Source organism: Uloborus diversus, chromosome 9, assembly GCF_026930045.1.
Source record: "Uloborus diversus isolate 005 chromosome 9, Udiv.v.3.1, whole genome shotgun sequence".
NCBI classification, from domain to species: domain Eukaryota; kingdom Metazoa; phylum Arthropoda; class Arachnida; order Araneae; family Uloboridae; genus Uloborus; species Uloborus diversus.
In genome coordinates, this window is record NC_072739.1 from 59,965,746 (window position 1) to 59,993,339 (window position 27,594).

The 27,594-nt window shown below is 37.4% G+C and overlaps 1 protein-coding gene across 1 annotated transcript in view; it reads left to right on the forward strand.

Moving 5' to 3' along the window:
* The window catches only part of LOC129230073 (transmembrane protease serine 9-like), a gene marked incomplete in the record, with an annotated part of 109,558 nt that overhangs the window by 7,961 nt on the left and 74,003 nt on the right, over positions 1-27,594 (forward strand). Inside the window, 2 exon segments of the mRNA XM_054864461.1 lie at positions 6,756-6,880; positions 24,245-24,378. Coding sequence (XP_054720436.1) covers positions 6,756-6,880; positions 24,245-24,378 — 259 coding nt within the window.

Consider the following 27,594-nt stretch of genomic DNA (forward strand, 5'->3'; position numbering starts at 1 on the left):
TCCTCTGCTTAGGGGCAAGAGATGGTACTAGTAGCTCTGGTAGGAGCTGTTATATAGCATGAGTTAGAAAAAAAGTTCAACGAAAGCCTACCTAGGATCTGCACTTTAAAGGCATTTTATGAGAAACTTGAAAAAGTTCACTTACATCCCTTTGCTTCTCACTACGTGAGGTAGTGAGAAGTAAAGGGATGCAAGTGGCAAAATTAAAAATTTGGAGATAACCAGTACATATGGTAGGTGAACTTCTCCTCTGTCTTGGGGCAAGAGATTGTACTATTAGCCCTGGTAGGTGCTGCTGTACATCATATTTAGAAAAAAAAATTCAATAAAAGCCTACCTAGGATCTGATCTTTAAAAGCGTTTTACTCGAAACTTAAATTAGTCCACTTGCATCCCTTTGCTTCTCACTGCCTCATATGGCCTTTGCCATCCATCTTGTGTGATGAATAGCGCCAGATACTCGAAAAGTAACATTGTTTGGAGAAAGACTCCATAAATAAGTTAAGCAAAGTGGAATCAACTTTTTATAGGCATCCCTAAGCCGCTACTGTTTTCATTTTTCAAAAGAAAGCTTGAAATTTCATCTGGATTGCTTATTTTGTTTTTAATCTTCTATACTTGCTTTGAATTGCCTCTTATCTATACCATTCATCTTGAGGACTAGTGAACGTACCTATTTTGCAAATCAAAACTGCTTTCAAACCAACTTCTAAGATGTGGTAGTGACATGCTAAATAGAAAAACTTTTTCTGTACCAACTGCACTCACAAAACGCAGGTTTGTACTGCAGAAAGGAGCCATAAAGGGAATGTCATTTTAACGAAAGCCCTAACAAGTCCTCGTCTAAGAACACGGGCCACTTTCCTGGGAATCGTAGTTTTTCCCTTCTCTGGGGGGGGGGGAGTCGAAAACTCTTACAAGACTGGGATTTTTAACTAGGGTTTGCGCTGACTACCGAGGAGGAAAGCAACGTTCCGTATTTATTGCCTCTACAGCTAATTTCATAAGTTTTACATGCAGTTGTTTGTTTTAGCTTTGAGTTTTAGAGACATAACTATATTACAGTGAAATTCTGTTACAACGAACTTCAAATTACCAAAAAAATTTTTCGTTGTTACGAGGTTTTAGTAACAATGAAATTCAAGCAACGTAACTGAAATCAAATCAAAGCTGAAAATTTCTTTCGTTGAAACAGATATTTCGTTGTATCGGTATTCGTTGTAACAGGCACTGCATATATTTCTGATAATATTGCTGTTTTTGCTCTGATAGCTAAACATTGTAAGGGGGGTAACAACAATTAACTAAAAGAAGCAATACAATTTATATTATAATGATTCGTTCTTTTTACGCGATTTTAAGGATATTAGCTACGACCAGTGGCGTAGCTAGGGGGGGGGCGGTCCGCCCCGGGCGGCACTTTTCTGGGGGCGGCAATTTCACACTTTTGATGCCAAAAAATTTCCCGTTTTCCCAATAAGGAAATCATGCTTTTGATCTATTACTGGAGGCAAAAAAGAAAAAAAAAGTGTTTGAATTGTAAGTTTTAATACAACTGTGATAATAAAATTACTCTAATACAAAACATGTTTTTCTTGTGAACATCTCCGCACTATAGTTTGTTTTTTCTCTTCCTTCGTCTGAAGCTACAGACCGAGGGAGGTGATAGTGTAAAGTCAAGGGACCATGTTTTTTTTTTTCTTTTTGCTGTTAAGGTTAACTATTACGGAGGAAACAATAAATTTCATAACCTTTCGTTATATAATGAAGCTACCACTTGATTTTCAGTAAGTTCCTTGGAAACCACCGTATTTAAAAAGAATAAGAATTTAAAAAAAAAAAAACACTTTTTTTAAGGAAAGTGACAACAGGAGTAGTAAAAGGAGAGAGGTCTCAAATGGTCGGCGATTTCTTGCTCATTTTCAGGATAGCATTATCTTTTTCAACAATTGCTTTGATTGGTCATTGACTACAAAATTTTCACTTAGACAGAATGGATTTTATGTTCCTTTTATATAAAAAAATATTCATAACTTGAATAATAATTGCTTGTACTACTGTATTATATCAACTAATTCCTTTATACAATGAGTTTCACATTTTGCCATTTATTTAAAGGAAATTAATTAGTAAAATGATCTCTAGGCAAAGTCTTTCACATTTCGACCTCTATTAGTGAAAAAGAGAATCATCCAAATTGGGTAATATAGCAGTACCGGATCTAGAGGAGAAGGGGAGGGTGTGAGTCTTGCTCGTACCCTGGGTGTCAACTTCTGGGTTTGTCAACATTAGGTGAGTAGCTCAAGCACGGACCCTAAACTTGCGTTTCTAAAACTTTAAATTAGGAACATTTCCCCGACCTTGACGCTGCTTCCTAGTGTCACAAAGCTTAAAATACATTTTTAGGACTTTGATTTTGATAAGTTTCCGGAGAAGAGCCACCTACCATCCCTTCCTCCATTAATTTGGTCAAACATAGCCTTAAACAGCGTTTTGGGAAGCTACATTTTCAACCCCTCCTCCACCCTATTTCGCTGTCTAAAGTGAGGTAAAAATGACTTTAAAATGTTTTGAGACCGAAGAACTTGACCCACCGGAGACAGCTTAAAATTGCGTAGTTAAACCCTCAATAAATGTCACATTTTTCGGAAAGAGCAACTGAATCTTCCTATCCCTTAACGTCAACAAACAGCCCAAAAGTGCAGTTTTAGGCCTTCAGTATCGAAACATTTCCAAGGGATCACGCCCACCTCATCCTTTCACATCCCATCTTTTAGCCTAATATTGATTATTCAGTTTTTATAACTTCAATATCATAAAATTCCTGAGGACGGTCAAGCTCTGAACTTTCCCTGTATAATGATTAAAGTTAGTCTAAAGTGTGTATTTAGGACATCAACTTCGAACTTTGAAATCTCCATCTCATCCGATGTCGCCAAAAATAGCTTAAAGTTGGGTTTTTGAAACTTAAACTTCAAAAACATTCTAAGGTAGGAACCCTAGATGTGCACTAAATCACCATACGTAATCACAGTTGGCTCCAAATTTCGTTTTTAGAAGTTTCTGAGGGAAGACTGAAAATCCTTTTTTTCTCAGTGGTGAAGGGCTCTAAATGAGCAACCGTTTCGAAAAAGATTTCGAGTGGGAAACACACCTCCAAGCTCTCTCTCTCTCTCATAACGTTGTCCATCAAACAACGGCTGAAGTCGCGTTTTTTGAACGTCATTTTCAAAATGTTTCTAGGAAAGACCGAAAAACCATCTGACTTCAAAACGTTTTTGGAAACATTTGGAAACTTATGCCGTCAAAGGTAGCATACAATTGCATTTTTGAAACTTCGGCATCGAAAAATTTCCAGAGAGCTCCTGAACGTTCCCTATTCTCTTTAGCGTCAGCAAAAATAGAATAAAATTGATTTCAAGTTTGAAAATATTTCGGGATGAAAATCCAATCTTTGTTGGAGTTAGGGGAGGCCCTTACACCACTAGATACAGCCTACATTTACGTGTTTTCCAGCTTCGTTGAAAAGCTTTCCGGACAGCGCCCCCGAACTTTCCCCAATATCTTCACGTATCTAAAGATAGCCTAAAATTCCTTTTTTAACACTTCAGTTTCGGAAAATTTGCTAGAGAAGTCCTAACCCCCTAACGTCATCAAAGAATGCATAAACTTATTTTAATTTTGAAAAAAAAAAAAAAAAAAAAACCTGGTGAGAGCTATAAGCGTTACTACGAATCGCTTAAAATTCCGTATTTTGACTTAACTTTGGAATTTTTCGGTGGAGCTCTGAATTCCTTTTTTTTTTCTTCTGCAAGGAAAAAAAAAGGTTTATTTTCTTGTTTATTAAAATACTTCTGACTCTTAATTGTGTCAACTATTTCCTAGCAAACATGAGCGGCAAATTGAGGAACCGCCAAGGGTGGCAAAAAGTGTAGCTACGCTACTGGCTACGACCTGACTTGAAAAATCCTGAATAACGTTCAATCAATTTTTACAAGAATTTAGATGAAATAAGACTTAAAGAGAATAAAATTCCCTATGAAATGAGACCAGAACGGAGTTTCTAGAATGAATAGTTTTGGTTTTACAGATGAAAAACTACGTTTTTTTGCTAAAAATTGCCATTTTTCGTAACTTCAGCCTCTTTGCGGCACGTGTTAATATCATCGAAATGACTTGAAACTTTCCAAATCACATTTTCTAGTCTATTGGTACATTTTAGGGGGGTGTCCTAATGGTGCAGTGTTGTTCTGGTAGTATTTGAGACTTCCATTGCTGATGAGATCAGTCTCAAACTTCCATTATTTTTACTAGTGGCTTTATTTTTGCATTTAAAAAAATATGTATAGTAATGAATTTTTAAATTTGTTTTATCTTGCTCGTTGACTAATTACTTGGCCCAGCTAGGCTGGTTGGTTGGTTGGTTTATTGAACTTTTATGGCGCAAGAGCGCTTGAGGACTATACTGCGCCAAACGAGTTTTTATTATTTACTATTCATTTTTCATTTAAGAATAAGTAAAAAGGTAAAAGTAAGCATATTTTGAAGTAAAAAGCATAAACGTTCAAGTACTAGTATTAAAAAAGAAGTCTTAAAAACATATAAACGTTAAAAACACATATGGAAAAATGGATGAAACAATGGCTTGAAAAACAAGGAAAGGACGGAATCACATAATGACGAGACGAACACTAAATTAAAAAAGAGAATCCAATCTCCTGAAAGAAGAAGTACAAATTGCGATGGGGTGGGTCCCCCAGCAAGTCTTTCAAAGATGGATTAAAATCATTAAAATATTTAAAACGTATATGATTAAAATTTGGGCAGTTGCATAAAATATGCAACACTGTCTGGTTGACATTACATTTTATACAAGTTGGAGCTGGTTCACGGCATAAGAGGTATTTATGAGTGAACCTGGTATGACCAATGCGAAGGCGAGTTAATAAAACTTGTTTTCTCCTGGTAAGTTGTAATGATCTGAAACCTTTAGCCGACGGTTGGATCGAATGCAATTTATTTAGTGTTTCAAGATTCCACGTCTGCTGCCAATGTATGTTAAGACATTCAGAAATTGCGTTTTTAATGTCATCAAAAGGAACACTATCATCGACCATGATGTTCCAGCTAGGCTGGTCCTAGTCAATTTTTTAGTCCTCAATGAAGATCGATCCATCTTCGGCATTTTCACAAGTGTCACGAGCACGCAAGCAACGTTTACACGAAGCTCAACCCTCACTGCGCCAGAGCTTCGACGCGTCTGCGGATCGGTTCAATTGTTAGCTCAGATACCCTACCATCATGTCAGCCGGTGGAGAATTCCCTGCGAGCGACTGGGGCACCGCCAGGCGGCCAGTCTTATTACTTATCAACCGCACCCTGTACTTTCAATTTCTTGAGAGATAATTAGGGGGATAGAGACGACATTGAAAAAGTTACACGTGGAATTTTTTTTTTAAGATAAAAGAAGGCTCCAGATCTTAGATGAGGTTTTACTTCATTTAAATTTCACTTTTCTGCAGAGAACTTTTTTGTACACTAAAAGTTATTTTATAGCCAATTCGTGCCACCTATAAAACTTTATTACTCTTTTCTCTACTTGGGCTAGTATTTGCATAAAACCTGGAGACACATGCAAAATGATGTGGCTAACAAAATGTATAAATATTGATATGGCACATTCAAGTAGACAATTATACTATATCATTATACATAGGTTTTTTACAACTACACTTGCATAATACAGTTAATTTACTCGAAAGTTGACGAAAGTGTGTTGAGGACAGGGTACATAAATGACATTTCACCTACATTGTATTTTTAAAAAATAAAATTTAAATACAAAATATGGGTGATACACATTGTGAGTATCTTTACTAATAATAAAGCTGAATGGATCTCTGTCCAGATATCTGTCGGGATGTCTGGATGCCTCTGCCGCGCATAGCGCCTAGACCGTGCATCTCGAATCAACTTTTCGAAAATTCGATTTTGTTCGTTTTCTATTCCACTAATAAGAACATTTTTCCGAGCAAATAACCATAACGTGGGTTAGCAAATTGGCGAGAAATTCATCATCCATTATTTGTAAATATACAGGCTAACCAAATGAGGCAGTGAGAAGCAAAGGGATGTAAGTGGATGTTTTCAAGTTTTGAGTAACACGCGTTTAAAGACAACATCCTAGGTAGGCTTTCATTGAATTTTTTTTCTAAATCATGCTGTACAGCAGCAACTACCAGGGCTACTAGAACCATCTCTAGCCTCAAGACAGAGTTGAGGTTCACCTACCATGTGTACAGGTTATCTCCAATTTTTCATTTTGCCACTTAAATTCCTTTGCTTCTCACTGCCTCAAATGACCTTCTAACATTCTACTACGGGCAAAGCCGTGCAGGTACCGCTAGTTCAAATAAAATACGTCATTAAATAATGAAAATAAATATTTAAATAAAAGATTAGGACGCAAAAGTTAAAGAATTGAGAAAATAACCCATAACTATTTTCAGCTATCAATGTTAAATTGAAATAGTTAGAGAATTGACTGTCTGGCCCAAATAAAAGACAATATTCTTTATTAATTAAGCATACGGTGATGATAATAACATTAGTTCTACCTAAAAATTGTCTATACGCTGTTGGAATTGAAATACCGCATATTCACCCTTATATATATATATATACTTGCTTGAAACTAATTTTCTTTGAATTGAGCTTGACTTGAAACTTAAAATTTTATATTCCTCTTCATTTAGATACAGCAGTTTTGCCAGATTATAAGATTGTTTTAAGCATTGAAAATCCCAGAGAATATATATCAAGCCCTGGATTTCCTTATGAAGACTATTCCTCTAACATTCAAATAATATACGAAATTGAGGTAAGGCCATTTCAGAATTAATAGCGCAAAAATCGAACACACTTGAGAGTTTAGAAAGTTGGAGCTTATGAAACATATACATTTTAACTAGAGTAGGTGTAGGCAACACGTCAATCACGACATGCGCTCATAGAAACTGAAATAGTAGAGTTACAGACTAACCTTTACTTACTGTACCTTTTCCCAATAGAATATAATCTGAACAACATTTATGAAAATTCTGAACACAAGCAAAAATAGTTTATATGCTGCAAGCGGTAGACCCCTAACTCTTACCAAATGTTTCTATAAATTGATAAAGCGAGTGTCCAATGTCAAACTGTTGAACATTCAGGAGTTGTTGATCTGTCTGCTAACCAAAAAAAGGATTCAAACTCGGCAGATGTACCATTGGTTGGTTGGTTAGTTGATTTTTTTTATGGCGCAAGAGCCCTTAAGGGCTATACTGCGCCAAACGATTTTTTGTTATATTTTATTTAGTTTTTCTTTAAGAATGAATCAAAAAAGTAAAACAAAGTATTTTTTGAAGTAAAAGCATAAACCTTCAAGATGTAGTATTAAAAAAGGAACACCTTAAAAACATATAAATGCTAAAAACATATTACGAAAAAATGGATAAAACAATATCTTGAAAAATATAAAAAGGACGAAATCACATAATGACGACACAAACACTAAATTAAAAGAGAGAAACCAATCTCCCGGAGGAAGGGGTGTAAATTGCAATGGGGTTGGTCCCCGAGCAACTCCTTCAAAGTAGGGTTAAAATCATTAAAATATTTGAAACGTATTTGATTAAAATTTGGGCAGTTACTTAAAATATGTAACACTGTCTGAATGACATTACAAGTTATGCACATTGGAGCTGGTTCACGGCATAAAAGGTATTTATGTGTGAACCTAGTATGACCAATGCGAAGTCGATCTAATAAAACTTGTTCTCTCCTGGTGAGAGGCAATGATGTAAAGCCTTTAGTTGAGGGCTGAATTGAACGCAGTTTGTTTTGGGTTTCTGAATGCCAAGACCGCTGCCAATGCGTATTAAGAGATTCAGAAATGGCGTTTTTGATGTCAGCGTAAGGAACACGGTCGTCAACCAGAATACTTGCAGTTCTGGCAGCCGAATCGGCTGCCTCATTGCCTACAATGCCTACATGACCAGGGATCCAACAAAAGAGGACTTTAAAATTGTTTTGGATAAGATTTTTTAACAAATGATAGGACTGAATGGCTATAGGGTGGCTATTATTATTGCAGTGAGTGATTGCTTCCACTGAACTCTTTGAGTCAGTGTATATCACCCACTTTTTGTAGTTGGATTGGGCTATTGACTGAAGAGATATAAATATGGCTTTTATTTCTGAAGTAAATACAGAGCAAGAACGGTTTAATTTTTCTGCCATAACGTGACCATCAACTATTGTAGAAAAGCCGACGTGATCGTTTGCTTTTGATCCATCGGTAAAAATATCTTTATATTCCGAATATTTGCATTTTGTGTCATAAAATATTTGCTGGTAAGCTGTATTTGGTGTAGTCTCCTTAGGGAATTTAGCGAGGTCATTGATAGTAGATGTATTTACTTCACACCATGGTTCAATTGGTTTTAATGTGTTGAAGGTATTGAAATCTAATAGCTGCAGGTCTGACAGCATCCGACGCATTCGGATCCCAAATGTTGGGATCATCGAAGGACGGTGTAGAAATAACAGAACATTTGATGGATTAAAAATATGAAGGTGTAGTGGGTGATTAGTGTAAGGTTTTGTTTTGAAGTAATAATTTAAAGAAAGTTTGAGACGTCTATTGTTAAGAGACTGTTCATGTGCTAGAATATGAAGACTGTTGATAGGTGAGGTTCGGAAGGCTCCTGTGCAAATGCGCAGTGCCTGATTATGTATTGGATCCAAGGCTTTCAGATAGCTCTTCGCTGCAGAGCCATAAATTTGACATCCATAATCAAGTTTTGAGCGTATAAGAGCCCTGTAAATTCTCAACAGAGACTCTTTATCAGCACCCCAAGATGTGTTTGCTAAGACTTTCAGGATATTTAGTTTCAATAAACATTTTTTCCTCAGTTCTTGTATGTGCGGTACAAATTTAAGTTTTTTATCAAATATGAGACCCAGGAACTTTCCCTGATCCTTTACAACTATTGGTTGATTATTAAGATTAAGGTTTGGATCAGGATGGAGACCTCTTTTACGGCAGAAATGAATGCAAAAGGTTTTTTGAGCAGAGAAGGAGAAGCCATTTTCTTCCGCCCATTGTGATACTTTATTGATGGCTATTTGAAGTTGTCTTTCAATGATACTCATGCTCGATGAAGAAAAAGAAATTTGAAAATCATCAACGAACATGGTACCTTTTACAGAAGGAGGCAGTTGATCAATTAAGCTATTGATTGCGATTATGAAAAGAGTTACGCTTAGCACACTTCCCTGGGGAACTCCTTCTTCTTGGATGAAGGTATCCGATAAAACAGACTTGACACGTACGCGAAAAGTTCGATCTCTTAGAAAATTAGAAAGAAAGATTGGTAGGTTACCTCGCAACCCATACTCGTGCAGGGTTTTGAGGATCCCATACCTCCAGGTACGGTCATATGCCTTTTCAATGTCAAAAAATACGCTCACGAGATGTTTTCGTTTGAGAAATGCTTCTCTTATTGATGTTTCGAGAAGCAATAGGTTGTCTATTGTGCATCTACCACGCCTGAATCCACTTTGATATGGAGATAGCAGATGATGCGACTCCAAAATGTATATCAGCCTGGAGTTGACCATCCGTTCCATTATTTTACATAGGCAGCTAGTGAGAGCTATAGGTCTATAGCTCTCAGGTTTTTCAGATGGCTTATTGGGCTTAAGGATAGGAATTACTGTTGCTTGACACCAGGATTTTGGGAATCTGTGTTCCGAATAAATTCTATTGAAAAGATGCAGAATATGTTCTAAAGAGGACCTGCTTAGATGTTTTAACATACTATTGTGAATTTCGTCTGGACCTGGTGATGTGTTTTTTGATTTTTGTAAGGCAGCATTCAGTTCTTGAAGGGTGAATTTTGTGTTGTATTGATTAAAAATGTTTGAATTAAAATCTAGAACTTTTTGTTCTTTGCGTGATTTGATGGTTAAAAATTTTGAGCAGTAGTTATTTGCACTGGAGACTTCTGCCAAATAAGTCCCCATGCAGTCAGCCACCTCTTTGTGATCGGATAAAATACGACCGTTATTCTCCAGAATGGGTGCACAAGATATATTGTAGTTGCCAACGATTTTTTTTATTTTACCCCATACGGTCTTTGATGGGGTGGACGTCGTGATTGTGCTGACATAGGTCTGCCACGAGTCCCGCTGGCTCTTCCGTCGAATCCTTCGAGCTTCAGCACGAGCTCGTTTAAGTGCCACGAGATTTTGTGTGGTTGGATAACGACGAAACGTATTCCATGCCTTTTTTTGCTTCTTATGAGCCTCCTGACAATAGAGGTTCCACCAAGGCTTAGGAAACTTGATCCTGCCTTTAGTGGTTTTTGGTATGGCAGCGTTAGCTGCGTTTAGGATAATGTCGGTTACTCGCTTTACCGCTACATCGATATCAATATCAGTTACGTCTTCTGATTTAATTTCTGCCAACTGGGTAAATGCTGCCCAATCAGCTCGATCAATGCGAAGTCGAGCTTGCTGATGCTGCTGATGGCCGCAGCGTCCAGTAGAGGTTATCCTGATCGGAAAGTGGCCACTGGAGTAGAGACCACCCTCCACCTGAAAATCCCAACGTGGCAGAAAAGAAGGTGAGCATATTACGAGATCGATGGCATGGTAAGATTGGGTAGAAAGATGAAAATAAGTGTTTTCACCGTTATTAAGGATGCAAAGATCATTGTCTTCAATAAAATTTTCTATTGTTAAACCTCTACTGTTGGAGTCTGGACTCCCCCAGAGAGGATTATGGCCATTGAAATCCCCCAAGATGACAAATGGGGGAGGAAGTTGATCAACCAGTGTCTGCAACTCCACGCTTCTTAAGTCATAAGAAGGTGGGATATACACAGAACAAACTGTGAACAGCGAGTGAAGGTGAACGCGCGCAGCTACTGCTTGCAGGGATGTGTTGATATTGAGTTGGCTAGATGCATAATCATTGTTGATCAGCAATGCCACTCCTCCACAACGACGGTCTCCTGACAAGCAGTCCTTGCGGTATATGTCAAAACCTTTCAACCTCGGTCTATCAGCAGGGGACAGAAAAGTTTCTTGCAGACAGAATATGGCCGGTTGGTGATATTCGACAAGATCTTTGATGTCTGTGACATTATGCGAGTAACTCTGACAATTCCAAGAAAGAATGCTCAGGGCCATGAAGAGAAAAGGAAGGAGAAACGGCCAGAAGAAGAAAAAGCAGCTCATGAAGGAGGATGGTCCGTCCACCCTTCATCGTCGGATGGCGGAAGATCTTCAAAATCTACATCCTCGTCCTCCTCCTGGGGAGGAGGTTGTTGGAATTTTTCAATTTGGGACTTGGTTAATTTTACTTTCTTACTAGAGAGTAAAAAGTCCTCTTTTTTAAAATTATAAAGTTTTGGGGGTCTCTGTTTAGAGGCTACCCCGATTTTTGCGCGCGTTTGAATATTTTTCTTTTTTTCACTAAGTTTTTTCAAATTTTGTGTGAGTGGTTTCTTTTCATTAACAGTAACAGATACAGTATTTGTTTTTTGTATTTGTTGTTGATTTTGATTAGTTTCCTTAAAAGAAGATTTGGGGCTATAATTTTGTTTATTTGATTTGGTTGTGTTTAAAGTTTTGGCATTAGTAGAAGCATCTGTTTGGGTATCTGTTTGTGTGCATACAGACTTCAGTACCTTCTTAACGGCTGAAGCATATGAAACACCTGTTGTTGGTGTGCGGGATTCAACTAGTTTTCTTGCATCTGGATAAGATATTTTTTGTGTTGTTTTAATTATCTGAATTTCTTTTTCTGTGAGCCATTTTGAGCATGATCTGGAGTATGAAGGATGGTCCCCTTTGCAGTTTGCGCATTTGTAGGTCTTGTTACATGTATTACTGTCGTGTCCGGGCTCTGCGCACCTGGCACAGGTGTCAGTACCACGGCACGCAAACTTCGAATGTCCAAACCGCTGGCATTTGAAACACCGGAGCGGATTTGGAATATAGGGGCGAACTGGGCAAGAGAGATAGCCGGCTTTAACACGTTGCGGGAGGACAGGTGTATTGAATGTCAGAATGACATGTTTGGTGTTTATTATTTCGCCGTTCCGTTTGATGGTGATCCTTCTGACTGAATGTACGTTTTGATCCTTCATTCCCTCCAAGATTTCCTCCTCGGGTGTAAAGAGAAGGTCAGGTTCGGAAATTATTCCCCGTGAAAAATTAAGAGTTTTATGTTCTGAAGTTGTAACAAGATATGAACCAATTTGTGTGATTGCCATTATAGATTTAATTTGTTTTGTATCTTTAATTTCAACTAGAAGTTCACCGCTGCGTAGTTTTTTAACAGATTGATATTCTCCTATTAAATGAGTGAGCGCTTTGTTTATCAAAAAGGGGGAAACTTTGCTTAAATTGAGGTTTGGATCGTTGCGTTTAATAAGAAAAAACTTAGCTGTGCTCGACAATACGTTCTGACGCTCCCCGCACGGGGGAGAAGGGTTATTTATATTAACATCCATAAATAAACCTGGGAACTAGGGGGAAAAGTGGGGTCTAGCCCCTGTGTAGCCCCCCTACACAGAGGTAAGGCTGCGTACGACAGGGTTCGCCTGCTATCCCTGAAGCCTCCCGTTTGAGGCACCGACTACCCCCGGTACCACGCAGCCATAGGCACGGTTGACACACCTTGGCTTAGGGGTTTTCGTCCGCATTTGGTAAGTGTGATGAGGGAAGGAAGGGAACAAAAGTCCCTTCCCGCCGATATTCTGTTTGAGCAACTGGGGGTTCACGACTCCTCCCAAGAGCTCGCCCCGAACTCACCACACCGCAAGCCCCCCCACCACGACAAGGTAAACGGACACGGGGGGGGATGTACCATTGACAACCTACTGTTGTTAGAATCATCGGTCAGAGAAACCTTCCTATCCTAAAGAAAGGAAACATTAAGCGAGCGTATTCTTCGACATTCGCCGTTCCGGAAGAACAATGTTATAACTGCAAAAAAATTTTCAAATGCAAATAAGTCCAAAGACAATATTATAGAAACATCCTATACACTGAAACATGAACGTAGCTGTAGTCCCACTCGGGACTGCCAGACGGGTTTTTAGTTGGTTGAGTTGGTTTTTATGGCGCAAGAGCCCTTGAGGGCTATACTGCGCCAAACGATATTTTATTATATGCTATTTATTTTTTTATTAAAGAATATAGTAAATAGAAGCATATTTTGAAGGAGAAAGCATAGAACTTCAAGTGTCAATATTAAAAAAGTGCAGCCGATAAAAACATTTAAACAATTTAAAGATAAAGACCAAATGGACGAAAAAATATCTTGAGAAACAAAGGAAGGACGAAATCACATAATGACCAGACAAACACTAAATTAAAAAGGAGAATCCAATCTCCTGGAGGAAGGAGTACAAATTTCGATGGGGTGGCTCTCCCAGCAACTCCTTCAGAGATGGGTTAAAATTATTAAAATATTTATAACGAATTAGATTAAAATTTGGGCAGTTGCATAAAATGTGCAACACTGTCTGATTTACATCACATGTAATGCATGTTGGAACTGGTTCATGACATAAGAGATATTTGTGGGTGAATCTCGTATGTCCAATGCGAAGTCGAGCTAATAAGACTTGTTCTCTCCTGGTGATATTTAATGATCCGAAACCTCTAGTGGAGGGCTGGATTGAATGTAATTTATTTTCGATTTCTGAATTCCACGTCCCCTGCCAATACGTGTTGAGGCTTACAACGATGGCGTTTTTGATATCATCGAAAGGGACACTATTATCGACCAGGATACTTGCAGCTCTGGCAGCTGAATCGGCTGCTTCATTGCCTGCAATGCCCACATGACCAGGGATCCAACAAAAAAGAACACGAAAATTATTTTGCATAAGGTTTTTGTATAAAAGATATGACTGGATGACTATAGGATGGCTATTATTATCGCAATGAGTGATGGCTTCCACTGAACTCTTTGAGTCAGTGAATATCACCCACTTTCTATGAACAGATTGGGCTATTGATTCTAGAGATGAAAATATTGCTTTTATTTCTGCAGTAAATACCGAGCAAGATGTGTTTAGTTTTTCTGCCGTAACTTGATCATTAATTATTGTTGAAAAGCCGACGTGATTGTTTGCTTTTGATCCGTCAGTAAAAATGTGTTTGTAACCAGAATACTTGCTTTTGATCTCATTAAAGACTTGTTGATAAACTGTGTCTGCAGTAGTTTGTTTTGGGAATTCTGATAAATCATTAATTATAGAAGGTATGACTTCGCACCATGATTCAATTAGGTTTATTGTGTTGACGGTTTTAAAATCTGGTAGCTGCAGGTCTGAGAGTACCCGACGCATTCGGATCCCAAATGTTGGGGTCATCGAAGGCCGGTTTAGAAATAAAGCAGCATTACGTGGGTTAAAAATATGGAGATGTAGTGGGTGATTAGTGCAAGGTTTTATTTTGAAGTAAAAATTTCAAGAAAGTTTGAGGCGTCTATTGTTTAGAGATTCTTCGTGTGCAAGGATATGAAGACTGTTGATAGGCGAAGTTCGAAATGCTCCTGTGCTGATGCGCAGTGCCTGATTATGTATTGGATCCAGACTTTTCAGATAGGTTTTAGCAGCGGAACCATAAATTTGACATCCGTAATCAAGTTTTGAGCGTATCAAAGCCCTGTATATTCTTAGCAGAGACTCAGTATCAGCACCCCAAGAAGTGTTCGCTAAGACTTTAAGGATATTTAATTTTAATGAACATTTCTTTTTTAAATCTTGTATATGCGGTATAAATTTTAGTTTATTATCAAATGTGAGACCAAGGAATTTTCCTTGATCTTTTACAGCTATTGGTTGATTATTGAGGAGAAGATTTGGATCAGGGTGAAGTCCTCTTTTACAGCAGAAGTGGATACAGAATGTTTTTTGAGCAGAGAAAGTGAAGCCATTTTCTTCCGCCCATTGGGTTACTTTATTGATTGCAATTTGAAGTTGTCTTTCAATGATACTCATGTTTGTTGATGAGAAAGAAATTTGAAAATCATCCACAAATATGGTACCTTTTACAGCGGGAGGCAATTGGTCAATTAAGCTATTGATTGCTATAATGAATAGAGTTACGCTTAGTACACTTCCCTGGGGTACTCCTTCTTCTTGAATGAAGGTATCCGATAGAACAGACTTGACGCGTACACGAAAAGAACGATGTTTCAGAAAATTGGAGAGAAAGATGGGTAAATTACCTCGCAACCCATACTCATGAAGGGTTTTGAGGATCCCATACCTCCAGGTACGGTCGTATGCTTTTTCAATATCGAAAAATACGCTGACAAGATGTTTTCGTTTGAGAAATGCTTCTCTTACTGATGTTTCGAGAAGCATTAGATTGTCTATTGTGCATCTGCCACGCCTAAACCCACTTTGATATGAGGATATGAGATGGTGTGACTCCAGAATGTGCATCAGTCTGGCGTTTACCATCCGTTCCATGACTTTACATAGGCAACTAGTGAGAGCTATAGGTCTATAGCTCTCAGGTTTATCAGATTGTTTATTTGGTTTAAGGATAGGGATAACTATTGCTTCACTCCAGGATTTTGGGAATCTATGTTCAGAATAAATTCTGTTAAAAAGCTGCAGAATATTTTCTAATGAAGACCTGCTTAGATTTTTTAACATGCTATTTTGAATTTGATCTGGACCTGGTGATGTGTTTTTTGATTTTTTTAAGGCAGTATTTAGTTCATGAAGGGTGAATTTTGTGTTGTATTGGTTAAAAATGTTGGAATTAAAATCTAGAACTTTTTGTTCTTTGCGTGATTTGATGGTTAAAAATTTTGAGCAATAGTTATTTGCACTGGAGACTTCTGTCAAATAAGTCCCCATGCAGTCAGCCACCTCTTTGTAATCGGATAAAATACGACCATTATTCTCCAGAATGGGTGCACAAGATGTATTGTAGTTGCCAACGATTTTTTTTATTTTACCCCATACAGTCTTGGATGGGGTGGACGTCGTGATTGTGCTGACGTAGGCCTGCCACGAGTCCCGCTGGCTCTTCCGTCGAATCCTTCGAGCTTCAGCACGAGCTCGTTTAAGTGCCACGAGATTTTGTGTGGTTGGATAACGACGAAACGTGTTCCATGCCTTTTTTTGTTTCTTATGAGCCTCCTGACAATCAAGGTTCCACCAAGGCTTAGGATACTTGATCCTGCCTTTAGTGGTTTTTGGTATAGCAGCGTTAGCTGCGTTTAAGATGATGTCGGTTACTCGCTTTACCGCTACATCGATATCAATATCAGTCACGTCTTCTGATTTAATTTCTGCCAACTGGGTAAATGCTGCCCAATCAGCTCGATCAATGCGAAGTCGAGCTTGCTGATGCTGCTGATGGCCGCAGCGTCTAGTAGAGGTTATCCTGATTGGAAAGTGGCCACTGGAGTAGAGTCCACCCTCCACCTGAAAATCCCAACGTGGCAGAAAAGAAGGTGAGCATATTACGAGATCGATGGCATGGTAAGATTGGGTAGAAAGATGAAAATAAGTATTTTCACCGTTATTAAGGATGCAGAGATCATTGTCTTCAATAAAATTTTCTATTGTTAAACCTCTACTGTTGAAGTCTGGACTCCCCCAGAGAGGATTATGGCCATTGAAATCCCCCAAGATGACAAATGGAGGAGGAAGTTGATCAACCAGTGTCTGCAACTCCACGCTTCTTAAGTCATAGGAAGGTGGGATATATACAGAACAAACTGTGAACAGCGAGTGAAGGTGAACGCGCGCAGCTACTGCTTGCAGGGATGTGTTGATATTGAGCTGGCTAGATGCATAATCATTGTTGATTAGCAATGCCACTCCTCCACAACGACGGTCTCCTGACAAGCAGTCCTTGCGGTACATGTCAAAACCTTTCAACCTCGGTCTATCAGCAGGGGACAGAAATGTTTCTTGCAGACAAAATATGGCCGGTTGGTAATATTCGAAAAGATCCTTGATGTCCATGACATTATGCGAGTAACTCTGACAATTCCAAGAAAGAATGCTCAGGGCCATAGAGAAAAGAGGAAGGAGAAACGGCCGAAAGAAGAGGGGGCAGCTCATGAAGGAGGATGGTCCGTCCATCCTTCATCGTCGGATGGCGGAAGGTCTTCGAATTCGACATCCTCGTCCTCCTCTTGGGGAGAAGGTTGTTGAAGTTTTTCAATTTGGGACTTTGTTAATTTTACTTTCTTGCTAGAAAGTAAAAAGTCCTCTTTTTTAAAATTATAAAATTTTGGGGGCCTCTGTTTAGAGACTACCCCAATTTTTGCGCGCGTTTGAATAATTTTCTTTTTTTCCACAGTTTTGTTTTGTTTTTGATCAGTTGGTTTTTTTAAAATTATTGTAGATGGGTAACTTGAACTCGGGATTTGTGTACTTAATATTTTAGTTTCGTTACTATTTTTTTGTGGAGGCTTAGGGGTATTGAGTTGTTTATTTTTTGATTTAGGAGAGTTAGTTGATTTAGTGCTGGTTATTGTATTAATAATTTGAGGATCTGTTTGTGTGCTGGTAGAATTGAATGCTTTTCTAACAGCTGCAGCATATGAAAGTCCGGCTGAAGGCGTACGAGACTGAACAATTTTTCTGGCATCTGGATATGATATGTTCTGAGTGGTTTTGATTACTTGTATTTCCTTTTCGGAGAGCTAGTTTGGACATTTTCTAGAGTAGGACGGGTGATCTCCTTTGCAGTTGACACATTTATATTCCTTTTTGCATTCATTGCTGTCGTGGCCGGGATCAGCGCACCTGGCACAAGTTTCTGCACTACGGCATGACAGTCTGGAATGCCCAAAGCGCTGGCACTTAAAGCACCGTAGCGGGTTAGGAATATATGGTCTAACAGGGCAGGAGAGATAACCAGCTTTGACACGTGAAGGGAGGATAGGCGTACTAAAAGTCAGAATAATATGTTTAGTATTCTGCATTTCGCCATTGCGTTTAATAGTGATCCTCTTCACTCCACTTACGTGTTGGTCTTTCATTTCTTCTAGAATTTCCTTCTCTGATGTAAATAGAAGGTCTGGCTCTGAAATAACTCCCCGAGAAAAGTTAAGAGTTGAGTGAGCTGTAACTGTACATAGATATGAGCCTAGTTGTTTGATAGCTAGAATAGGTTGAACTTGTTTAGGATGTTTGATTTCAACTAATAGTTCGCCAGTGCGTAGCTTTTTTACTGATTGGAACTCGCCGATAAGATTTATTAATGCCTTGTTAATTAAGAATGGGGATACAGCGGTGAATGTTAGATTTTCGTTCCTTTTGATAATAAAGAATTTTGCAGATGTAAGCGATTCAGTCTGACGCTCCCCACAAGGGGGAGAAGTGTTCTTTGTGTTTATATCCATAAAAAAACCAGAGAACTAGGGGGAAAAGTGGGGTCTAGCCCCTGTGTAGCCCCCCTACACAGAGGTAAGGCTGCGTACGACAGGGTTCGCCTGCTATCCCTGAAGCCTCCCGTTTGAGGCACCGACTACCCCCGGTACCACGCAGCCATAGGCACGGTTGACACACCTTGGCTTAGGGGTTTTCGTCCGCATTTGGTAAGTGTGATGAGGGAAGGAAGGGAAAAAAATCCCCTCCCGCCGATATTCTGTTTGAGCAACTGGGGGTTCACTACTCCTCCCAAGAGCTCGCCCCGAACTCACCACACCGCAAGCCCCCCCACCACGACAAGGTAAACGGACACGGGGGGGACGGGTTTTTAGAGAAACAATGACGTAATTGAACTAAGGGGTTAAAATTCGGCTGATTAAATCCTAATCCCTGGTAAATGAAAGTGAAGTGTATATCCTACATATCCTTAATATACTATTACTTTCCGTCACACACTTACATCCTTTTCAATTTAACTTTCTAAATAACTGCAAATCGTTTTTTTACTCTGCTGTAAATTTAAGTTTTTGCATTTACGTCACTGTTCTTCCGGAACGGCGAATGACCGTGCTGGAGTCATGGGATCTTCAAAATTACATATGAGCATGACTACGACGAAACCTACTAATATTTGTCTCCAATTTTCTAAATTTAATGTACGTGTCAAGTATGTCCAGTCGGATACCTTCTTCCAAAAAGATGTACCCCAGGAAAGTGTGATCAGCTTAATCAATCGCCAAATTGAAAAATTATCTCCTGCTGTCGAACATACCATGTTTGCTTCCAGTTTTCTTTTTCGTCTTCAAGCATGCGTATCGCAGAAAGACAGCTTCAAATAATAATCAACAGCTTCACAATGGGCGGAGAAGAGATTTTTTGACACACCTTGGCTTAGGAGTTTTCGTCCGAATTTGGTAAGTGCGACAAGGTAAACGGACACGGGGGGGGGGGTGTTAAATAGGTGCTTCACTAACCAAAATAACTGACTTTGTTTTACTTGATATCTCACTACTCTTTACGGTGGAAGCGAGACTTAGCATTTTTGTACATTTTAATTTTTTTGTTGGGATCTAGTTTTGCTGATACTGTCACAGATGATCATAGACCATTGCGCGAATCAAATCACTTTATTTTAAAACTCAACTGTTGGCGGTGATTTCTGTGTATCGTTTATCACTCGTCTGTTGTGGATCTTCTGATAAATTTAACCAGCAGTAGAGTTAAGTTTTCTAAAATTGAGGCAGTAAGAAGTTAATGGATGAAAGTGGAAATTTTTAAGTTTTGAGTAAAACACATTTCAAGTTCATAATCCTAAGTAGGTTTTCATTGAAAAATTTTTCTACAGCCATGCTCTAGCAGCGTATGTTACAGTTACTAGTACTATTTCTTACCCAAAAACAGAGGAGAGGGTCTTGTACCATTTGCACTGTTTTTTTTTTTTTTTTTTTTTTTTTTTTTTATTATTGAAATTTTTAACCCTAACTCCAGTGGATTAACCCTAAACTCCAATAGATATCGTTCATAATTGACCGCTTTTTCGTTTCTTCATTCCCCTGAAATGAGTCTTACCAGTAAAACAGTTTGTTACCGGATCGAGTTCAGCCTTATCTTAATAAAGCCTTTCCCTGCATGTTAAAACATTACCAAAATGCATTATCAAATTATCGTGCCGTGAGTTTCATTGTTGAAACATGCGAATTACTCGAACATCGGCTATTATTTATATGAGGATAGTTGGGATTTTACTGGGTATGCTGTAATGTATAGGATCAGATGGGGGAAATATGGGTCAAAAAACCATAACATCTAAATATTTTCTTAAGTATAAAAGATAAAAGGATTTAATTTGGCATAAAGCTTAAATAATTTAGAAATTATTCAAATAATCCCTTTTTTTTTAAATTGCATTATTATTTATTTTATTTTGATTAAATGAGTGACCAAGAATCACCCCAGATCAAGGCAATTATGGGTCACCCCCTTTTTTAAAGTAATCCTTGTCAAAAGTAATCAACCATTCTAAATTATTGTTTTTTAGTCAACAAAGAGATGTTTTAATGATAAAAAATTTTATATTAAAGAAATAACACATTATAATTGAAATAATTTGATGTTACTCTTACTAATCGACTACAATTAGTTATTGCCCCTCTGCTCCAAGCCCACAATGCCATAAAGAAATTTCTTTAATATTTGTATGCTACCTTTAACAATCATGTTTATATCAACTGCAAGGTTTTTTCTGTAGAATTTCAATTTATTAGACTGAAAAAATGCACTTATTTCAAATTACTTCTAAAAAGTCTCGCTTGGACAAATAAAATTTCCGACACCTTGTTCCAGAAAATTCATTTCTGCTTTTTCCTTGTCCAAATTTTTAGTTACTTTCCCATTGCAGAATATGTCGCTATCATCATTCATTACAAAGTCTATCTTATGTTTAAGTACAGAATGAATTCGGTTGTAGCACCATCTTTTAACATTTTTAAAGATTGAATATTTTTGCAATTGAGTTATTGCAGATTCTTCCCGCTTCTTCTGGTTATCTTAAACAATTCCAAAATAAGCTCATTTTGCATTTAGGGGCTGTCTATATCAGCTTGTTATTTTTTTGAAAGCAGGGTTTTTCTCGATGACTACATCTGAGTTTTGCATTTGATTTCAATACTGCTCATTTTCTCTTGCAGTTCAAAGATACAAGATTCGTTATAACCATTGAATTTATCCCCTTATTTTCTACTCTAGGGATTCATATTAATTTGTTTCTTATTTTGGTACTTGATGTGTGCCCTTATTGCATGCTGAAATCAATTCCATCTTCAAAGTTGGAATTGATTTGCTAGCCAAAAGGGCATACTTCAGCAGCAATTAAAAATGATATATCATCCAATGTCGCACTTGGAGCATTGAAATTTCTTTTTGAGAGAAAGTTTGGCACAGAAAAGAATAAGTTGAAGTTAATACTGATATTATTCACACAGAAACAAATAAGAAAAAAATCTAAAATATCAAAAAATATACTGACCCAGAATTACCCCACTTAACTGGGGTATAGATCAGTATACTATTAATACTAACTATTAATATTAGTGTATTTTTACAAAGAAGTAAAAATATATCTTGGTATGTAAAGCTTAAAGCATTTGCTATTAGACAACAGCACCAACAAATTTTTCCTTTAAAAGTGTTTCATCTACACGAATCTTGAAAAAAAATCACGATTTTCGAGACAATTGTTTTTGAAGTTGTTTTTATAGAAGTGTGAAAACAATTTTTTTTTCTGTTATTTACTTCACTTTTGCATTGTTTTTGACTTTGATATAGGAAAATTGAATGTATAAGGATGACTTAGTAAAATTTAGCTTTTTTGTAAAAACATTTTTTAACAGTAAAAAATTGGTGACCATTATTTACCCAGAAAAGACAGTGACCCATAATTCCCCCGGGTGACCCTAATAGATAAAACAGACCATTGTGTGGTAATGCACGTCGATTCTGATGCAGGCGCCTAACATCTAATATCATCCTTGATGAAAGGAGAATACCACGCATGACAAACAAGCAGGTGTTTACAGAGCCTAAGAAACTAAAGGAAATAAAGATACTAAAAAATCCTAGATGACCCAAAGTAAGAATTTAGGAGAAAATAGAAAAGTTCACTCGGTACCAAAGGTTCGTGAGGCCATTACACAAGTAAAGCAGGTGTGCCCCGTGTGGGCTCTTGAAATGAACTTCATTAAAGATTTTTAAAAAAATTTTGCATCTTTATTCATAAAAACAGCAACTATAAACATTTTCCTGTACATGATATTTAGCACTTATAATATATTATTAGAAGAAAGCCCTTTTCGTTTCATGTTGGAAGTTAGTTGAAATTTTATAAAACTCAATTTATGCTTTGTACATTCACCTGTAATGAATTAAAAGTACCTTTTAACTAACATCGTTTTAACGTTCATAAATGATTCCTGGATGCTTTCTAAGTACACTATAACAAAAAAAAATAATCTTGTTACATAAAATAAAGGAGTTTAGCAGTATGCAGTTTATTGAAATTGAAGATGTGACAGAAAGTATTTTACTTTTAAGATTCACATTAACATCTAGTACCTTCATTCTTTTTAGAAACATTATGCAAAATAAAATCAAACTAGATTTTTTTTCCTTTTATTTTTTGTTAGATTGAGTTTAATTTATATTCTTAATAAATAAATATCGCTGCTAAAACAAGTCATAATAAACTTTTTTATTGTTTCTGCCACCTGAATTATTCATAAGAAACAGAAGTCGGTTAACAAAAAGACAAAGGAGGAGCAATCAAGGATTTCAATGGAACTGGATTAACAGCTGGAAAATGTATCCTATTTTCCACCTGTTAATCAAAGCGATGAATAACTTAGTTCTATTTGCAGAGCAAACTGGATAGCAATGTAGGTAGATATTGATGTGTTGATGACACATTTATTTTTTGTATAATATGGCAAAGAATTGTCAATCTGAAGGAATAAAATCTGAAACTATACTTAATTTTTTTCCAGCAAAAAAAAAAAGTTTTTGGTAGTTTTTAGAGGGGGTTGAAACAACATAAACTTCCCTTTTCTACAGTCCTGACATATCTACATTGGATTTAGAAGTTCTTTTTGCAAATCCGTTATAAGGTGCTATAACACGGAACTTTCTCGCACAAAATTGTTGTTCTGAAGGACACTTTCAGAGGTTACATTACATGACTCAATTTTCATAATTTAAATTTGAAAATTAACTTCAACCAACAACAGACAAAGCAAAACAACATCACCTGGCTGCCAGCTAGGCAGAAGAAACTCCACTAAATCAAAATAGTAATTTCTCCATAAAATACTTGTTGATTAGAATAAAATGTTCAAGATTTGAGGATCTCTGTGGAAAATTTATTGATAACATTGACATTTATCAAGTTTTCTTCTTAGAAAAATTCATTCCATGTACTGCTGATACATGCATACACAAGTTTGTGTAATCATTTTGTGCTTTTAACGTGCTTATTTGTTCCTTTTATGCTGCTGATTTGTTCTCTTTATGCAAAAAAACATTATAAAAATCTAAAATGACCAAGGATTGTCTTTGGGTACAATGTGATAGAGCAATAGACAAAATATATACAAACTAGAAAGCAAGATTCAAAAGTTGCTTGTTAATGAATCTCATAATTCAATAACAATCCTATTTAAAGGGACAAACTAAATTTAAAAAAAGAAAGAAAAAAAAAGCATACCCTACCCAGCCCCTGGCGTTTACTTGCATTTTGACACCTTGAATTCAAACTATACTTTTTCATTATTACAAATTGACATAGTGCTCTACTTGTTGGGTTTCCTGTTTCTACAAAATGCTCCTATTGCAATCCTAATTGCAAAATTGTAATTTGAATTCAAGACATCAAAATTCAAATGAATGCCAGGGGCTGGATGTTGTGAGCTGTTTTTGTCTAAAGAGAATTCTGCTAAGTTGAGAGGGTTGGGTTGATTAAGGAGAGTTGTATAGAGTCCCCGTGGGGAAGAGAGTACAAAGTTGAACACAGAGAACATTGACGCCACCATTCAGGAAGAAGACATGCTTGTGGAGGCCATGGACCAGAGGAGTTAAGTATAGAAAAAAGAAATTGAAGGCACTTCGACTCTGGTCAAGTGAGAACAATAAGCAATTCATGATTGCTCAAAAATAAAAATTTTAAAAATAGTTTAGAAATGGAGACCAACTCTTATTAATGCATTTTTTTTTTTCAGTTGAAATTGAAGGATGAAATAAAGCAAGCAAGTAACAGAATACTACTTACGTTTGAAATGTTTATGTTACAAGAAAGTCCTTTCTGCACGAAAGATGGAGTAGAGATTGCTGATGCATCTAATCAAGTTAGAGTGTAGGTTTGAATAGCTTTTTTATTTGAAAGATGCATTGAAGACAATATGGGTTAATGTGCAGTTCATGTGAATCAATAATGTGTTCATTTTTAGTTCCATCCCCTCTGAATCTAGTTTTTCTATGTTATCAAAGTTTTGTTTAAAAAAAAAAACACTACAGGCAATATAAAAATGCAATAATTTTATGTTTAATTGAAAAATTTAAATTTTGGTTGGTTGGTTTGTTTATTTATTTATTTTTTTACTTTTTTTTTTTTTTTTTGGCGCAAGAGCCCTTGAGGGCTATACTGCGCCAAACGACTTTTTGGAATAAAATAAATAGCTAAATATAAAAGTAAGAATGTTTTCAGGTGGAAGGTATCAACATAGGTAGTTTAAAATAAGTAATAAAAAACAAGTAGACATTAAAAACATTTAAATAACGTATGAAATAATATGTTGGATAAAACACCTTGAATAACAACAAAAAGACAAATCACATTTTAACGGCACAAACACTAAATTAAAAGGGAGAATCCAATCTCCTGGAGGAAGGAGTATAAATTGCGATGGGGTGGGTCCCCAAGCAACTCCTTCAAAGAGAGGTTAAAATCATTAAAATATTTAAAACGTATATGGTTAAAATTAGGGCAGTTACTTAAAATCTGAACACTGTCTGATTCATACCACATGCAATGCACGTTGGAGCTGGTTCGCGACATAAGAGGTACTTATGGGTGAATCTGGTAAAATCGATGCGTAGTCGAGTTAATAAAACTTGTTCTTTCCTGGTAAGCTGCATTGATTTGAAACCTGTAGTTGAGGGCTGGATCGAATGCAATTTGATTTGTGTTTCAAGATTCCAGTTCTGCTGCCAATGTGTGTTAAGACATCCACAAATGGCTTTTTTAATATCCTCCAAAGGGACACTGTCATCGGTCTGGATACTTGCAGCTCTGGCAGCCAAGTCGGCTGCTTCATTGCCGGCAATGCCCACGTGACCAGGGATCCAACAAAAGAGTACGTGAAAATTATTTTGGATAAGAGTTTTGTATAAATGATATGACTGAATGAATATGGGGTGGCTATTGTTATTGCAGTGGGTGATGGCTTCCACTGAACTCTTTGAGTCAGTGTATATCACCCATTTATTGTAATTGGATTGGGCTATTGATTGAAGAGATGTAGATATGGCTTTTATTTCTGAAGTAAAGATAGGTGAGGTTCGGAAAGCTCCTGTGCAGATGAGCAGTGCTTGATTATGTATTGGATCCAGAGCTTTCAGATAGGTTTTTGACGCAGAGCCATATATTTGGCATCCATAATCAAGTTTTGAGCGTATAAGAGCCCTGTATATTCTTAACAGAGACTCTGTATCAGCACCCCAAGAAGTGTTCGCTAAGACTTTAAGGATATTTAATTTCAGTAGACATTTTTTTCTCAGGTCTTGTATATGCGGTATAAATTTAAGTTTATTATCAAGTGTGAGACCAAGGAATTTTCCTTGGTATTTTACAGCTATTGGTTGATTGTTAAGGAGAAGACTTGGATCAGGGTGAAGCCCTCTTTTACGGCAGAAGTGGATGCAGAAGGTTTTTTGAGCAGAGAAAGCGAAGCCATTTTCCTCTGCCCATTGTGAGACTTTATTTATAGTGATTTGAAGTTGTCTTTCAATGATACTCATGTTCGATGAAGAGAAAGAAATTTGAAAGTCATCTACAAACATGGTACCCTTCACAGCGGGGGGTAGTTGTTTGATTAAGCTGTTGATTGCTATTACGAGAAGAGTTACACTTAGAACACTTCCCTGGGGAACTCCTTCTTCTTGGATAAAGGTATCTGACAGAACAGACTTGACACGTACGCAAAAAGTTCTATCTCGTAGAAAATTAAGAGAGAAAGATGGGTAGATTACCTCGTAATCCATACTCGTGCAGGGTTTTGAGGATACCATATCTCCAGGTGCGGTCATATGCTTTTTCAATGTCAAAAAATACGCTCACAAGATGTTTTCGTTTGAGAAATACTTCTCTTATTGATGTTTCGAGGAGCAGTAGATTGTCTATGGTGCATCTGCCGCACCTGAATCCACTTTGATATGAAGATAGCAGATGGTGCGACTCCAAAATGTACATGAGCCTGGCAGCTTGTGAGAGCTATAGGTCTGTAACTCTCGGGTTTATCAGATTGTTTGTTTGGTTTCAGAATAGGAATTACTATTGCTTGGCTCCATAATTTGGGGAATTTGTGCTCAGAATAAATTCTATTAAATAGTCTCGGAATATTTTCTAATGAAGACCTGCTTAGATTTTTTAACATACTATTGTGTATTTCGTCAGGGCCAGGTGATGTTTTTTGATTTTTGTAAAGCAATATCTAGTTCTTGAAATGTAAATTTTGTGTTGTATTGATGAAAAGTGTTTGAATTAAAATCTAGAACTCTTTGTTCCTTGCGTGATTTGATAGTTAAAAATTTTGAGCAATAGTTATTTGCACTGGAGACGTCTGCTAAATGAGTCGCCAGGCAATCGGCCACCTCTTTGTGATACGATAAAAGTTGACCATTTTTCTCCAGAATGGAAGCACAACACGTACTGTAGTTACCAGAAATTTTTTTAATTTTACCCCACACTGTCTTAGATGGGGTGGACGTCGTGATTGTGCTGACATAGGCCTGCCACGAGTCCCGCTGACTTTTTCGTCGAATCCTTCGAGCTTCAGCACGAGCTCGTTTGATCGCCACAAGATTTTGTGCGGTCGGATACCGACGAAAAGTGCTCCATGCTTTTCTTTGTGCCTTATGAGCTTCCTAGCAAGCAAAGTTCCACCAAGGCTTAGGAAATTTGATCCTGCCTTTAGTGGTTCTTGGAATTGCAACGTTCGCTGCCGTCAATATAATGTCGGTTACTCGGCTTACGGCTACATCAATATCAATCACGTCTTCAGATTTAATTTCTGCCAACTGGGTAAATGCTGCCCAATCAGTTTGATCAAGGCGAAGTCAGGCTTGCTGATGCTGCTGATTGCTGCAGCGTCCAGTAGAGGTTATCCTGATCGGAAAATGGTCACTGGTGTAGAGACCACCCTCCACCTGGAAATCCCAACGTGGCAGAAAAGAAGGTGAACATATTACGAGATCGATGGCATGGTAAGTCTGGGTAGGAAGATGAAAATAAGTGTTTTCACCGTTGTTAAGAATGCAAAGGTCATTGTCTTCAATGAAATTTCCTATTGTT